The following is a 16,983-nucleotide window of genomic DNA, read 5'->3' as shown; positions in this document are numbered from 1 at the left end:
CACATCTCCAGGGAGGCCTGGATGATTCACATCTCCAGTGAGGCTTCATGCTACACACCTCCAGGGAGGCCTCATGCTTCACACCTCCAGGGAGGCCTCATGCTTCACACCTCCAGGGAGGACTGGATGCTTCACACCTCCAGCGAGGCCTTATGCTTCACACCTCCAGGGAGGCCTCATGCCTCACACCTCCAGGGAGGCCTAGAAGTTTCATACCTCCAACAAGGCCTCTGTACTTCACACCTCCAGGGAGGCCTCATGCTTCACACCGACAGGGAGGCCTAGAAGCTTCACACCTCCAGCGAGGCCTTATGCTTCACACCTCCAGGAAGGCCTAGATGTTTCATATCTCCAACAAGGCCTCTGTGCTTCACACCTCCAGGAAGGCCTCATGCTTCACAACTTCAGGGAGGCCTCATGCTTCACACCTCCAACGAGGCCTAGAAGCTTCATACCTCCAGGGAAGCCACATGCTTCACACCTCCAGGGAGGTCTGGATGAATCACACCTCCAGGGAGGCCTCATGCTTCACACCTCCAGGGAGGCCTCATGCTTCACACCTCAAGGGAGGACTGGATGCTTCACACCTCCAAACAGGCCTAGAAACTTCATACCTCCAGGGAAGCCTCAGGCTTTGCACCCCACAGGGAGGGTTCCTTCTGCTTGGAAGGTCCTTCCTACTTGCCTGCCCGATGAACCCTCTGTGAGCTGCCAGTCTCAGTACTTAACTAACTAGGTGGGCACAGCTGGGGGCGCAGACTCCCTGGGAGGAGGATCCCCTGAGGTTCAGGCAGAGCAGCAGGTGCTTTCTGGGGAAAGGCCTTCCCAGGACAGCCCCCAGCACAGTTAACCTCACGTACTCCCCAAACCCAAACCAACTACCTCCAGTGTCCCAGGAGACCCCTAATCCAACAACCCCCCCTCCCCCACCCCAACCCCCACCCTGGTACACTTTCTGCTCGGTGGAAAACCGGGGGCAGAGTAGACACTGGAGAGACCACCACTGGCCAGGCTCTGTGGCTCGCGGGAATGCGGCTGGTCTCAGCCCCGCCCTCCAAGGCTGGCTTCATCCCAACCCATGGGGGTGACGCTGGCCTAGGGCTCTGCCTGAGGACACCTGGCCCACGTCCATGGCACCCACAGTGCCCATTGGTGCCCAGAGCTGGTACCATGGAGGCCATGCTCCCTGGTGTGGGTGACAATCTGGGGCACCCAAGGAGAAGAGCCTTTGCGGGGGGCATTCTGCAGCCGACTAAAAGAAGCATCTCCTGAGAGGCCACGGGAGTGGACACAGACCTCCTCCACCACCTGCGGGCCACACCCTACACTCCAAGCTCTGTCAGCTGGGCCACAGCCTTGGGGGGGTGCCTGGCATGGCAGGAGAACCTGGAGGGGCAGGGCTACTGGGGACCCCTCCTCACAAGGGGATGTTCCCTCTGCCACTCCCCCTAAGAAGGCGGGTCTGACCCTGTCCCAGAGGCCCTCCCATCAGCCCACAGCACCACACGTGTTCTCAGAAGCAGGAGTGGCCAACACCAACCCCGGCCACACACACAGGTGCCGTACGACACAATGCCCCCGGGGACGTGGGAGGACCCTGCCCACTGTGACGCTGCCAGCAGACTTGACTGGGCCTCCCCCTGTGTGCGTGGCCCCTTGATTCAAGGGAAGCCACTGAGCCAAGACAACGTGGGCCATGCTGAGATGTGGACAGGAACCCCCAGGAGGGAACCCAGGTCTGACCCAGCTGCCCACTGCCCTGCCTGGTGGTCCCAGGAGGCCGGCAGCCCACCCTGCCCAGGGGACTCACCAGGCAGGATGGAGGCAGGAAGCTGTTGACCCTCGAGACACTCCACATGCCTTCCAGGCACTGCTGGGCCTGGATGGTGACCGTGCTCAGGGCTCCGCCCAAGCCAGCTGGTGCCACCGACACCTGGACACTGGGCCCAGATGGCCAGGCCAGCCCCTTCCTCTTGTCTGGCCCCGTTCGGCCCGGCTGCCTCCCTGACAGGCCAGCAGGCACTGGTACATCCCACGGGCCGGTCACGGCGCCGGGGCCGGAGGGCACAAGGCCAGGGTCTCCGTGAGAGGCGTCAGGGTCCTCGCGGCTGGCGGGCACCTGTAGCAACCGCAGGGCCTCCCGCGTGAGCTGGTTCAGGTGCGTGGCACAGACGTCACAGCGGCGCTCGGCCTCTGGGCGGCAGGCGGGCAGGGCCCCAGGGGCCGGCAGCTTGTCGAGAAGCAGAGCAGAGAGGCAAGGGTCCTGGGGAAACAAAGGACAAAGGTGGTCAGTGCCGGGGCACCAGGACCCAGCCACTCGTGCCTCACCCTCCACGGCGAGGGGCAAGCTCATGCTGTGGCCGCCGCATAATCCATAACTGATTAACAAGCCCCAAATGGTTTCATCTGCATGAGCCCAGCAGGAAAATAATTATCAGCGCTTAATGTGAGGCCCACGGTGCCCCTGACAGCTACCTGCCGCCTCCTGCCCTCATTACCGTGCCCACTCCCGGCTGACGAGGCGTCTGCGCACTCCCCCAACAACCAGGCCACCAGCAGCCCAGGCCGGGTGGTCAAGAAGCAGCCGGGAGGGGCGCCTGGGTGGCACAGCGGTTAAGCATCTGCCTTCGGCTCAGGGCGTGATCCCAGCGTTCTGGGATCGAGCCCCACATCAGGCTCCTCCACTATGAGCCTGCTTCTTCCTCTTCCACTCCCCCTGCTTGTGTTCCCTCTCTCTCTGGCTGTCTCTGTGTTAAATAAATAAATAAAATCTTTATAAAAAAAAAAAAAGAAGCAGCAGCCGGGAGGCCGGCAGAAGCAGGGCCAGATACCCCACAGTCCGGCCCAGAGCCCTTCTGCGGCATGGCCGCATGCAGTGAGCACCCGGGGCCCCGGGAGAAAGCAACATCTGTCCAGAGCCATGAGGGGTTCCCTGGCTCGACCCCAGCGGGGGTGGGGCGGGAGGGCTGGACACCCTCTCCCGGCCTTTGGGAAGCCTGCAGCCCTGGTCAGGATCTGCAGGAAAGTAAACTGTGGCCCCGCACTAACCGTGCCCGCGGAAGTCAGGCCGCACAGTGACACTGGGAGCGGTGAGTGGACACACGAGGATGGACACACGAGCGGCAGCTGGCAAGGAAGCTGGAAGCTCCATGCCCACCCCGCTCCACCGTAGGCACGGACTTGGGCCTCAGGGTCTGTGGTGCTTGGTGGCTGCCCCTGCAGCCCCGTTCCCCCTGCCGTGCACTGCATGAGGGGGACACACAGGTCTCCCTAACTGTGAGCGTGGTGCCCAGAAAGGGCTAAGGACAGGAGCCAGGTCAGCCCAGGGCCTGGAGATCAGGGAGGGCTTCCTGGAAGAGGTGACACCTCTGGAAGGAGGAGGAGGAAGAGAGAGCCAATCTTCAGAAGGAACCTCACTGGAAAGACGTTATCAAGAGTCATAGTCCCAGGTCCTACGCCCCGTCCCTTGACAGCCCTACCAGCTCTGCCTTGGCACCTCCCGGGGGGGGGCAGCAGCCCTGCGGGGATCAGGATCTAAGCCAGGGCCAACCCCTCTGCATCCTGTCCCCTCCCCTGAGAGGTAAGGCCCAGCCACAGGTGCCTGGCCAGGGCGGCCCAACTGTGGCCATGACCACCCAGGACTTTCCCAGTGCCCTCGACAGAACAAACCCCAAATGTGGGCCTATGTCTTCCCTTTGGCCAGCTGGGGAACTCGGCTGGCCCTCAACCTGCCCTCTCCCCACCCCAGCAGGGGCCTGCTACGACTCCCCCGAGCTGGAGACTTTCCCCGCCCTGGCCCCAGGCCGCTCCCTCCTCGCTGGCCTCAGGGCAAGACCGGACTCCAGGCCAGCCATGCTGCTGACCACCGGAGGGACTACGGCTTCCCCAAATACACCCACGACTCAGAAGAGGAAGCTGAGGCCACCATCGAGCAGGGGCACGTCCTTCAACCCAGCCAGGCTCCCCAAGCCTGACCCTGCCAGCCTGACCCCCGCACACAGGTGCCCGGGACCCGCTGCGGCCGTGTGGCCTTGCTGAGAGGGGCGCCGGCTCTGCTCCGCCATCCACGGGACCGCCAGAACTCCCTGGAAGCCCCGCTCAGCCTCAGCCACAGACCGCCATCGTCCTCACATACCCCAGGTAGGTCAGCTCCAATAAAAGGGTGGCCCCTGGCCAGGCTGGTCGCACCAGCTGCCCGACCTGTGGGTCCCTCCGGAAGGCCTGCATTGGCTCCGGTGTGGGCCAGAGCACCCCAGCCCTCGGAAGTGCCAGCAGGTCTGGTCCCGATTAGCGGACACCCCCCCCCTCCCCGCCGCAGCCCCGCAGCAGGACTCTCGGCACAGGGCCGTGGGAGCCCCGCAGTGGTAGGCGGAGGCGTCCGGAAACCCTGCAGGAGCCCCCCCCCCCCCCCCGCCCCGCGGCTGGCACGTGGGGCCACAGATGGAATCCAGACGCGGTCCCCCAGCCACAGGCCGGGCTCACACAGGGCCTGGCTCTGTCACTTGTCACTCCCTGCCTGTTTTCCAGGGCCCGGCTCTGATTACCCTGGTTTTCCACTCAGCGGGAGGCTGCTAATGGTGGACGGGTGTGAGGGGAAGGAAGTGCGGCCTGCTAAAGCCATTAGCTGACTTGAAAGGCAGCCCAGCCCCACCCAGCCCCCCCAACCCCCCCAGGCCAAGCTGCCCATTGTTCCAGCGCCCTGCCTGGCCTGGGGACCTCAGGCCTATGGGGGAGCCCCGGGGCACCCCCTGCACGGCCTGCACAGAGCAGGCAGGAAGGAAAGGCAGAGCAGGGGGTGGGGGTGCTAACTGACCTGAGCCTGCTCCAGGCTCCCACCATGCTGGCCGGGCACAGGGGGGCTGGAGGCGACAGGAAGCCAGAGCAAACCCCCTTCCCAGCTGTGTCATCAGGAATTCAGATGGCAGCTGTCACAGAGGCCCCAGCCCCACCAAGGCCTCAGGCTTTGGGCATCAAAGCCCCAGGAGGGAACCATGGAGGTCTGCTCTGGTGAGGGGCTGTGGGGGCAGGGGGCGCCACACCAAACCCAATTCCTGCTTCACGAGCCCCCAGGAGGCCCGGCCCAGACACACCTGGGCCCATCCCAGGGCCACAGCCCACCATGGGGCCACCCACCCATTCCCAGCGCTAGCAGCCGGCAGGGGGTGAGGGGCAATACCATCCTTGCAGAGGAGCCAGCTGATACCCCAGGGCTGCAGGGGGCTCCTGGCAGGGCAGGGGCAGGGGGCATCTCTGCAACTTTTGTCTCATGTCACACACAGGAGACAGAGAGAGACCTGCCCTGGGTTACCACACAGAGACCCCATGGGGCTGAGAGCTGCCCAACCCTGAGGCCCTCTGACGGGCCAGGCAGCACTAGGCTGGGCCAGGGAGGGCAGGGCAGGGAACGTTCCCTGCTCAGGCAAAAGCGAGCCCACTGAGCAGCATGGGACACTCACGGCACGCTCGGTCACCTGGAAGCCTGCACTTCACACTGGAGGGACCCAAGACCTCCCCAGTCTGCTGGACCGGCTTGGCAAACAGCAAGCTTTAGCCAGGACAGCCTTCCCCAGCCCCCTGGCCCAGTGCTCGGGACTCCAAGGAGGGGGGAAGGCATCTTCCATGGCACTTGATACCCCCGGGCAGCCTTCACAGAGATAAAAGCGGGGCAGCCCCGCCCTCCTCCCCTCTCCAGGACCCGGTGGCCTTCAGCCTTCCCATCACAAGCCAACAGCCCCCAGACCGTAGTACAGGCGGGCGGCTGGAAGGCCGGGAGGGGCAGCCAGCCCTTCTCCTCTCCCAGCCAAGGGAGCCTCCGGGCAGCTCCCAGGGTCCACAGGACCAAGCCCCTGAGGGGTCGTCGGCCCACTTTCAGGAATTTTGACCCCCAAGAGCCCCAGCCGCCACGCTCCTTCTCACCCACCCCCTCTCTGGAGCCCAGCTCCTTCGGAAAGGCAGTGACCACCCCACTGCAAAATATTACTTCTCATTTCCTCTCTACAGTCTAATTAAACAGATATTTTACTTGCATTTGGAAAATGTTTTTCTTAATTTGATTCAATTTAGCATCGCACACCACCTAGCCATCATGTCGCCGGGGTTTTAGGGAGACCCCCCCCCCCACTTAAAAATAATGACTTGCCATTTTTCATCTCCTTTCTAGGGTCTCCAAGTTGCTTTAAGTAACCCTTCCATTTTCTCCTGCATTGGAGGCCCAGAGCGCTTCTTCGGGGATGAGCAGCCCCTTCGTCCTGCCAGGGCCGGCTTCTCCCCGCCCAGGGCCAGCCGAGCCCACCCACAGGGCAGGACAGGAGCTGACCAGATCCCCAAGCCGAGGCCAACATGGGGGTAAGGAAGGGGCTCTGCTCCCCAGTCAGGAGAAACCCCCAGACCTCAAAACTGCAAGACAACCTTCCCTGAGCCTGTCACCCTGCCTTTAGAAAGGGGGTCCACGGGGCCTCTAGGAGGACAAACAGGCTCTCCTCGGCACAGAGCGTGGGGTCCTCGCTGGCCATAGCCCCTCTACCTCATCCTCCCTTTCCTCCACACACAAAACGCCCGGGCCCTGACCCCGTGCGGCCACCGCTTCCGGAGCTAACGGCAGGTCCAGGAAGGGACCCTGGCTGCCGGGCCAAGTGCTGCTGTCTCATGGCTCGTGCAGCCTGGTGGACCCGGAGGGGGGTGGCAGGGGTTCAGTTTATGCCAGCCAGCCACACCTGGGCCACCCCAGCCCCTCCCAAATGCCAGGCACCTCACCAAGGGCCCAACGGTCAGCCAGAGGCCCTGCCCACCCACGCCCACTGGGTCTAGCAGGAAGACCTGGAGAGCCCTGAACTTGACCCTTCCCCATCTGCCAGAACCCTGAACACCACTCCAGACCCATCGGTCTGCAGTTCTGAAGGCCCCAGAGCTGACACTGGCTCCCCTCCTCTGCCAGAGATTGGGGTGGGGAGAGCAGGGGGTGCAGCCCAGCCCACCCAGCACGGACTGGCACCTGTCCCCAAGGCGCCGTGCCAGGCACCAGCCAGCTGGGCAGCTCAGGGCACACACTAGTTCATTGAGACCCCCTCCGTTCAATGGCCGCCCCTGTCCTCCACCCGACGCCACGATGCCACACAAGGGCGGCCGGGACCCTGGCGGCTGAAGGCCACACCAGCAGGATGGCCTCGGCAGCAGGGGGGCAGGGGACAGAGAGGCCACATTCCAGGAGCATAGCCACTGAGAGGAGGCGCTTCACATACCTCGGAGGAGCCCGGAGCTCAACCAGATAGGGCTTTCAGTCCAACTCTGTGGGTGCGGCTGCAGCCCCCAGGGACCTCATTTTCCTCATCTGAGCAACGGGCACAGCAGATTCTCACCACTAGGGTGGGGTCCACGCTGTACCCTGCAAGCCAGGCCATGGTCAGAGCTCCCTGGTGCCACTCAGGAGGGCTCTGAACCCCAGGGAGGCTGGACGCTGACCTGGGGGGCCCCAAGAGCAAAGGGCAAGTACAGATACGGAATGGAGCCCCCACCCCTCAGCTGGCCCCCCAGGTAACCTACGATCTCTTGCTAGGAACCTTTGCATGCAAGTGGTCCCTTCGGCGAGGCTGCCGGGAGAGCCCATGGCTGCAGCTGTTGAATCAAAGGACCTCCCAGGACATGCCAGGCCCCAGTCTCTGCTCCAGGGCTGGAGTGTAACTTCCCTCCACCACACCTCCTGACCCTTGACCCCATCCTGGTTTCCCCTCTGCATTCTACCTGGCACCCCGGGACAATCTCCATGTATGCTCCAGCCATCCCTGTCTTGGAGCTCTTAATGTTCCCTCCCCCCAGGGGCCCTCACCCATCTCTGTGGATCTACTTCTAACCGAGATCAAATGCCGCCTCCTCCAGGAAGCCCTCCTAGATGCCCCTCTCCAGAGCCCTCCCAGGTCCACAGCACTTCAGTTCTGCACACAAACACTGGAGGCAGAGCCACCAGGGGGAGCGCCCTTAGGCAGGCCTGCTATTCCCTCCCCCACCGGCAGGGCGGTAGGAGTCAGTGTGTTTTGCTCAGAGGCCTGCAGACAGGTTGCTGGTATCAGCCCTCCCGTCTGCCCAGCTCCCTGCCCCCCTTTCTGAAGCACAGCCCCACAGGCCAGGTACCCTGGGTGTCCACGCTGAGGTTCCTCTTCTCACCAGGCCTCAGGGACGTTCTGAGAGAGGAGGGGTCCCACTCCCCACAGGGCAGCCCATCCCACGGCACAAACCCAGCCAACCCTCCTCGCCAATTACCCAGCGAAGAACTCAGACACAAGGCAGGATGGGTCCCAACATCATCTCGGGATCCAGCACCTGGACACGCCACTGCCAGGCACCCCCAGGCCTCCCGCTGGCCCACCGCACGGGCTGGATAAGAGCCGGAGCGCGGGGGACACGGACCCACCTCCACACGCACCCACGCCGCTGGGAACCACGTTACTCCCCCACTACCCTGAGCCTGAGCCTAAGACACTCGGATCAGACCACAAAGCCTGGGCAGCAAGGCTGGGGCTCAAAGTGTGGAGGGTTCAAGAAGGGACGGGGCCAAGGAGAGGGGACCCCAGGGATGAGATCAGGAGCCTGTGGCCACATTACGGGCAACCACCAAGCAAGCCACACTGCAATGGCTGCCAGACAACCCCTCGGGTTTTAGACAGGCCGAGTCTGCGGGGCTGGGCTGTGGCCTTGCACCGTGGCTGTGAAGGGGGGACAGGGACCTTTAGGGATGGGGCGACCCTACAGCCCTGCCCCAAGCAGGGTACGGGGCAGGGCCAGCGACTGGCAGGTTCCACCCAAAAACAGGCAGCGACGTGGGCCAGCATCCATCATACAGGGTCAGAGGTGAACGCAGCGCCACTGGCCCTGGGCCACGCGGGACCATAAATCTGTCGGCCCCAGGTGCCCGGCTGAGCCCACCCACCCCTGCCCCGGTCCAGCCCCCAGAGCCAAAGCCTGGGATGCTGCCAAGGGGACCAAGACCAGACCAGATGAGACCAGGGAGCCCCTCCCACCGAGTGCCAGGAACCATGCACACAGCCCCATGGGGGTCCCCCAGCCATAAAACATGACACCAAAAGTGAAAATGCCCCCCTTTTAACCCAGGGGGAGCGAGGGAGTCAGCCCTCCCTGTCCCTGCACCTCTCCTCTCCACAGAGAGGCAGCAAGGCCCCTCACCACTACGCACGCCCTGGCTCGGCCCCACCTCTGAGTGCAGCCGACCCCCTCAAGCAAACTCCCTCCCATGAGGCACGAGGGATGGGACGACGGCAGGGACCGCGCCCCAGCCAGTTCCCGAAGCTGCTTCTCTGCTTGTGGCTGGTGCTCAGAGGGCGGTGGCTCACAATCCCACCCCCCACCCCCACTGCCCACGCTCACTCCCTGAAACCCCGGACCAGCAGGAGTTAAGACAAGCGCAAGGAGCCCATCCTTCCGTTACTGAACCAAAGGACACCAGGGGACACTGGCTAGACCACTGTCTCTCTAAGAAGGAGGGAGCCAGCCCAGGGTGGGGAGGGGCCAGCTGAGGCCTCACGGAGGCTGGATGGCAAGGCTAGGCCTAACGTGGCCTCCTCCCTCGCCCTGCCCAGGCATGGTCCCCCCGAGTGGCCTGGGAGCCTCCGAGCCCTACAGACTGATCCCTTCCCAGCTGAGTCATCCAGGCCCCTGCCAGCTGGGAGACTGCCCAGCCACCAGCCCCAGGGAGCTCCCGCCCCTCTCACACCTCCCTGGCTGCCTCCAGAGCCTGCCAACACCTGGCTCAGCTGGGGAACACTGCTGAGGCCGAGTTCCCCAGCCTGTAGAGCTCCAAGGCAGACACCATGGCCCTGGCACCGGGGTGGCCCCAGAAACCGGGAGAGCTCCAGCCAGGCTCCAAACAGTGCGGGGAACAGTTCAGGGACTCTCACCACAGGCAGCAGATGTCCCACACCAGCCAGGCTCAGCCCTGTCCTCCCAGGACCACAGGCCAGTTGGGACAGCAGCACCAGGACCCCGCTGTTGCATGTCAGTGCGATCAGAGCTGGGGCCATGGACACAGAGCACACAGGGAGCCCTCAAGTCTTCCTGGTGGGGGGGTGACAGATGAACACTGAGCTGGCAGAACTACCCCCCCTCCCGAAACTGGACTACAGACAAGCAGGAGGGTCCCCAGGACACCAGCCTCAGGAGCCTAGTTAGGTGACCCTGAGGCGCGCACTGGGCGGGAGCCCATGCCCCTTCCCGGGAGCCTTCAGACTCGCTATCCAGTTGGTCGAAGTGTGAGCAAACGTCTGGGGGCTGTACCAGAGGTCAGGGACCATCTGGAGCTCACAGGGGTTTCAGACGATGAGACCCCTGCCAGGGTGAGCAAGAGATTTGCAAGAGCTAAATGAGAATTGATCCCTTTCCCCCATCAGGGGCACTAATCAATTCGGCACCAGTACTGACACGGCGAATGTCACGGGGTCCCTGGAGGAGGACCACCTCTGCATGACGCATCTCACTGGTGGCTGGAATGGGTCCCCAAGCAGGATCCAGGCCACCACTGCCACAAAGAGGGTAAGGATCGCCATCCCCCATGGGGGCTGTCACCCAGGGTAGGGGAGGGGAGAGCAGGAATCCAGCCCCAAAGGTGTGGGGGTGAACACGGAAGGGCGTGGGAGGAAAAGCCCAGTCACTTAGTCATTCAACAAATGTCTCCGGGTTACCTGGACCCCATGCCTGCCCTGACAGAGCTCCCGGCCTTGGGGCAGCCCAGAGGCACGGAAACCACACAGTGGTCAAGGGGTGTGGAAGGGGCTGCGAAAGGACACTGTCAGGTGGCAGCAGCAGTGGCCTCCCAGAGATGGGGGGAGGGCAAGCACGCAGGAGGGGAGGAGGAGGCTCAATGACAATGGAGGAGCAGCCAGAGCTGTGAACTCAGAGTGAAGCCAGTCAGCGCGTCTGAGTGTCCCCGCCATGGTCAGCCGCACGGGCAGCAGCACTGGGGGCGCTGGCAACTGGGGCTGTGGTTATGCCCACTCAGCATGGGCAGGACGAGGGCTGGGGGTCTGCAAAAGGAGCACTGTGACAGACCACCACGGGATGGAGGGGGAGGAAGGGGCCTTCAGGCAGAGGTGACCCCATGTGCAGGGGTGCGGCTCCCAATGAGCCTGGATCTGACAGGACCAGGACAGGACAGCAGGGCTGGGACTGGCCAGACACCCCTCCTAACGGGTCCATGGTTCAGCAAGTCCCCTCTGGGTGCCCTGAGGGTGGAAGCTGGGGGTGGGCGGGCATCGGGGACCAGATTGAAGGGGAGGCTGAAAGGGGTCTGCAGGAACCTGGTGACCAGCTCACCGTGGCGGGTAAGGACACAGAACAGGTAAGGCCAGGGCCTCAGGCTTGGGGGAATAAGAAGGACAGAGGGGCCGGTGCCAAACTGGGGGGCACTCAGGTGGCAGAAGAGGAAGGCCTGGAGTTGGTCCCTTTGAGGGAGGTGTTGCGAGCCCCCAGCTGACTTCTCAGAGGCAGGGTCCCCTGGGAGGGGCACAGGGAGCTCAGAGGAGAGAACTGGCAGGGTGGCCTGGGGACGCTGGGGGTCTGGGGAGGAGACAGGTGTCTGTAGCAGGGCCCACAGGGGGCAGGGCCCTGGGAGGCTGCGGGACAGTCCAGAGGCCATGGCTCTCAGCCATGGAAGGCTCCTGAAGGGGTCACCCTGACACAAGGCCTGGGAAACCTAGTGAGAGCAGAGTGGAGGTACACTGGGCGACGGCCAGCAGCAGTGAGGGCTGCCCGACCTGAAGGCCCCCATCCGGGTATCTCCTTCACACCCAGGCCCACTGCCCTTCCTGGTTCAGGTGGGACAGCCAGCCTCCCAGGCTACGACCTGGGCAGGCAGAGCGTGTTCCATCCCTGTGCCCCCCCCAGTGGCATCAGGGCACAGGGCTATCCACTCCACATAGATGACATCCCTCAATGGGGACCATGGTCACCCTCACTTCCCCAGTGGGGAAGCTGAGGCAGGCATAGATTGAAGAGAGGACACAGCAGCAAGGGAGAGGCAGGCCCCCTGAAGGCTGGGCAGGGCTCCAACTGCCCCCACTTAACCCCCATGGGCACCAAGACGCAGGCACGGAATGACCCTCGAGCCCACATCCTAGCAAAGCAGCAAGGGCTCAGGTGCTCGAGCCTCCATGTGCTGGCACCGCTCTACCTGCCTGTGAAATGGGTACAAAGATGGTCCCACATCTCAACAAAACTGCCCAAGGTCCCAGAGCATGGAGCTGTCTGCCAATAAGGAGTGTGGACAAGGAGCCAGCTGGGCGGAGAGTCATCACAGGATGGGGTGACCTTGGCCTGGCTCACGTCCACTGTCCCTCCACCCTCGCAAGCCTCCCTCTACACCTGAGATCAAGCAGGGACCCCCAGATGAGGGCCTCCAATAGCCAGGCTGTGGTCCAGCTCCAACCCCACCCCAGCCACAGGAGCCCAGCAAGCCCCCCCATCCCTAGTCTGAAGTGCTGTCCTTATGAAGTTCATCTCTGCATGATGAAAAACATGAAAGGGCCCCCTACGGAAAATCCTGGAACACCAACTCCATGCTCCAGTGCCTTGCTGGCCTCAGCACAGAGCTCAGGGCTCCTGGACATGGGCCCAATTCAGAGGTGCACCGTGCTCACCCGAAGCCAGTCACACACGGGTCCCCCCAGGGACCTTCCTAACCCAAAGCAGGGGCGGGTCCATGTATGTGTCCTAGACCCACCTCCACAGCCCTCCCCAAAGGAAGTTCTGGGGCAGACGGGAGAGGTGGCAGGCTGAGATTCAGCCAGGATGCCGGGGAGAGCCTGGGTTGCCCAGGACAAGGACACCTACCAAGGTCCCAGGATCTCAGGCCCAAACACCCATGTCCCCTGGTTTGGGTGGCTCAGCCCTAGGGCCTGGAGCCCCCCAAGACCTGCTTCCATCCTCACTGGAAAAACAATGGATAGTGAGGCTTTCCCTCCCCCGGGGCACATACCCTACAGGTTGGATCCCACTCCCAGAAGGGCCTCAGGAGGCTACACCCATCTGACAAAGGAGGAAACACGGAGGGGGAGGGGCCGCAGACCAGGAACAAAGCACAGGACCCTGGTCTGCTGGGTGAGCATGCTGTTGGGTAGCAGGGATGGCCAGGAGAGGGGGTGAGCCCCCACCTGGCACTGAGGGGTACTGCCAAATTCAAAACAGGCTTGGGCAGGGGGTTGGTGAGCACTCTGGGTGGTCAGGAGACTTCCCTGATCAGCATGGGCAGGAGGAGACCACTGAGCCACACCCTTGCCCCCATGAGGGGCTCTCACCAGGATCCCTCACCCACCTGCAACCAGCAGGCCACATGCCCAGCGCTGCTGGGCAAAACCCAGCTCAGTCACTGAAGCCCCTCCTCTCTCGGGTCTGTTTCCCCTAATGGGGTAATAAGATAGCCCGATAGCTCTGACAGGCCCCCAGGAAGTCTGTCCCAAATCACCCTCTCATGGGACCCCGAAGGTCCTCTCTTGTCTTTTCAACCAGATTCAGGCCATCCAGGGTCACAGAGCTTGGAAAGGCTGCATCCAGCTCTGAGCAGCAGAGCGGGAGGGTCCAGCCCCACCCCAGGGCAAGTCACAGGTCCCCTCTCCTGGCCGCAGAAACCAGACTCACCTCCCTTCCCTGCCCTGCCCGAGACAGGAACACCATGGGACCCCCGGGAACCCAGGCTCTTGCCTCCATCCCGGCCTGCTAAGCCTCCTTAGAGAACTATATTTAGATTCAATGGGGATTATTCGGACTTCCCAAGAACGCTTTCAAAAAGACTGAAGGTCTGGCGGGAAGGGCTTCCTCTGGAGACCCCCACCTTCCCAGGCTTTGCAAACTTCCAGGGCTCATTGTTCCTCGAACAATGGTCCCAGCTCCTTCCAAGACCAGGGCAAGCCCATTGGCTGGAGAATCTGGCAGAGCCCCTCTGCGGGCAAACACCTAGGCTGCAGGCGCCCAGCCGCTCCATTCCCAAATGGGTGGCCAGTGCCTAAGGTGGCAAAGCCCCGGGCTGTGTCCCAGACACAATTCTCATTCATGACCCAGGGAGGGGGCAGGCGGGGCCCCCCTCACAGCGGCAGGCTCACCCTCTTGGTCCTCCAAGCCCTCCAGCCCCAGGTGTGCAATTTCCAGACACCTGGCGGGGGGCCCAGGTGCCCCAAGGGCGACAACGCACCAAGTAACCTCTTGCTGCTGGCAGGGCAGGAGCTGTCCCGCCCTGGGTGGAGTCCGTGCCACCTCCCTCTCTCCCTTCCCCCTCCAAAACACAGACTGGTTCCAGCTGCGGGACATCTGTGGCTCCCGGGAGAAACGCCTGCCCAGCCCCCCACCGATCCCACCGCAGAGCCTCTTAGGATGAGCTGCTCCAACTCACACACAGCACGTTACAGAAGGGGAAACCGAGGCCCAGAAAGGTGAAGGAACTAGTCAAAAAAAGATCGGTGGAACCTCACTTCTCTCCGGGACCCAAGGTCTCCCAAATGGCAGCACGGGAGAAGCCGGTATGAGGAAGGCTCACTTACCCGGAGGGGTGTCCCGGGCCCGGTGACCAGCTTCCACGCCTGTCGCTTGAGCTCGGCGAGCTTCGTGTGGCAGTGGCGGCACCAGCCGCCTCCGCCCGCCGAGTGGCCCTGCTCCGCGCCCGCACCGGCGCCCTCGGGCGCAGGACGGCTGCAGCATGGGTCCTGCTCGGGCCCGTTGGGCAGCCTCTTGCGGGGGGACACCTCCAGCAGCTGCAGCGGCTCACGGGCCGGGCCGCCCTCGGCCACCTGCGGGGGGGTGGGGGCAGAAGGGGACATGAGCCTGGGCCCCTGAGCAGTGCCACCCTGGGACCCAGCGCCAGTGACTCCAGAACTCAGAACGTCCCGACCGCAGAGTGAGGCGCTCGACAAAGTTAGGAACGCAGGGCGCGAACCTGCCGCCCGCCCTCTCCAAGCCTGCAAGGTCGGGATCGGCCCCCCCCCAAAGCAGGACGCCCGGCGCCCCCCGCGCTCCGCTCCAGGCGCGGCCCCCAGGGGGCGCAGCGCACCCCGCGAGCATCCTCGGCGTCCCGGACTCTGTCTCGGGGCGCCCGCCCGGGCCGAGCCGCCGCCTCCCTCTCGGGGCCCGGCCGCGCGTACCGCGGGTGGTGCGGTGCACAGCGGGGAGCCGCGGCCGCCCATGGCCTGGGCGCGGGAAGGGCCGGGCGGGCGCTTCGAGCCGGGAGGGCTCTCCGGGGTCGCCGCAGCTACGTGATCCGGCCCAGGGGAGTCCCCATGGTCCGGCCGGCCGTTCCGAAGTTGGCGGCGCGGGCGAGTGGAGGAGAGCGCGCGGCGGCGACGGCGGCTGCGGGCGTGCGAGGGAGGCGAGGGCGGGGCGGGGGCGGGGCTCGGGGGCGGGGCCGGGACCGGGGAGCTGGGCTCCAGGAAGGCCGTCCTGCCCCGCCCGGGCCCTCAGCTCGGCGACGCGTGGGGGAGGGGACCCTCCTCGACGCACGGCCCCTCCCACTGCAAGGACCCCAACCTGTTAGGCGAGTCCCAGCCCGAGGGAGGGGCGCTGGGGGCCTCCTTGAGATACCCGGTACAGTTGCGCGCATGCGCCTTCCTGCTCCTCTCCCGGGACAGTGGGGTCCGCGCGTCTCCTGGGAGGCGCCAACCCACTCCTCACTTCACAGGCGAGGAAACTGAGGAGGCAGAGGGGAAGGTCTTGCCCAAGGTCACACAGCTAGGCGGGAGGAGGAAGGGGCTGAACCTCGACCCAGACTCCCCCTCGCTTTTTCCTGCAAATCCAGCGCACTCCGCGGGTCGCTGGCCACCCTTTGGGTCTAACAATCGCACGTAGGTGAGCGTCGCCGCGGTGTGCGCCTCGGAACGTGCAGTGGCTGCGCCAGTGTATGTGTTTCTCGGCGAGTCAGCAAGCGGCACGCGTGTCTTTGCAGCCTCGCGTGTGCAGGAAGGTGGGTGTGCTCGCTCTGCGTCGGGGAAGCGGGAGGAGGTGGCGCGGCTGGCCCCGGGGATGTGCACGGGACCTGTTGTCAGCCGGCCTGGCAGATGGGAACTTAGCTCCGGAATTAATTGCCTGTTTGTCTCCGGCTGAGAGGTCGCCCCCCGTCTCGGCGACCGGTTGCTCCCGCTCCAGCCCGGCCCTAAGAGTCACCGCCATCTGAGGCGCAGGCCGCTCCGGGTCCAGGCTCCCGGTCAGCCCGAAATCCCGGGTCGGGCTCGGAGGGCGCGGCCGCGGGCTTCCCGTGGCGCGAGCGCCCCCTGCTGGCCACCGCGCTCTCTCTGCCCTGAGGCTCGAGAGAGACCTGGCTGCACGAGACCCCAGAAAGAAGACGCATCCCGGTACCAGGAGGAGCCCAGCCAGAGAAGGGGACTGCTGGCGGGCCGTGGTCCAGTCGGATACCCCGGCCCGCGGCTCCCCGCGCACACAAACTGTCACACAGATTCGGACTGCTCCTCGCCTCCCCTGCACCTTTCAAAGCGACCCCTTCTTCATTACATTTTGACCATCACCCTTTTACTTGGAAGGTCCTCCCTGCCCACGCACGCACTACCCCAAAATGAATTGTGGAGCGTAACACCTCCCCGCCCGGCTTTCCGAGTCATTTCTGATCTGCCACGTGGTGGGGTGGGTGGAATAAAGTGGGCAGGGGCTCCCCACTATCTCTCGGCAATCCCACAGCCTCCGGCCCCTTTCCACCGGAGCCGGGGGCCGGAAGCTCTTGTCCCTCCTATCTCATCTCAGCCCCCCGAAGGAAAACAGGCGTCAGCCCCCATCTGGATCTGGATACCGCGGGCCAGTCCCCGCGCCGCATCGCCTGCAAACAGCACCGTTCCCCGCCCCTCAACTAGTCTGGGACACACACGCGCGCGGGCCCGAGAAGTGCGGCTCCGTGCCACGCACACACTGCCCACAGTCGCCCGCAGAAGTCCACGGTTGCCGAGCCTCCGGGTCCCACGCTCGGGGCCGGCCACGCCCGCAACTTCAGTGGGT

At 64.2% G+C, this 16,983-nt stretch overlaps 1 protein-coding gene across 3 annotated transcripts in view; it reads right to left on the bottom strand.

The window, feature by feature from the left end:
* KIF26A (kinesin family member 26A) overlaps positions 1-15,340 on the bottom strand; it is a 41,458-nt gene extending 26,118 nt beyond the window's left edge. For all 3 annotated transcript variants that reach the window (XM_087856293.1, XM_045776196.2, XM_087856294.1), the window contains exons 1-3: positions 15,129-15,340; positions 14,532-14,777; positions 1,811-2,263 (exon numbers count right to left, since the gene is read on the bottom strand). In XM_087856293.1, coding sequence (XP_087712419.1) covers positions 1,811-2,263; positions 14,532-14,777; positions 15,129-15,170 — 741 coding nt within the window. In that variant the 5' untranslated portion in view covers positions 15,171-15,340. The remainder of the gene's footprint in view (positions 1-1,810; positions 2,264-14,531; positions 14,778-15,128) is intronic.
* Between the last annotated feature and the right edge of the window lie 1,643 nt (positions 15,341-16,983).

Source organism: Ursus americanus, chromosome 26 (assembly GCF_024610735.1).
Source record: "Ursus americanus isolate L20-20 chromosome 26, mUrsAme1.1.p, whole genome shotgun sequence".
Lineage (NCBI taxonomy): Eukaryota > Metazoa > Chordata > Mammalia > Carnivora > Ursidae > Ursus > Ursus americanus.
This window is presented reverse-complemented; position numbering and strand designations above follow the sequence as displayed.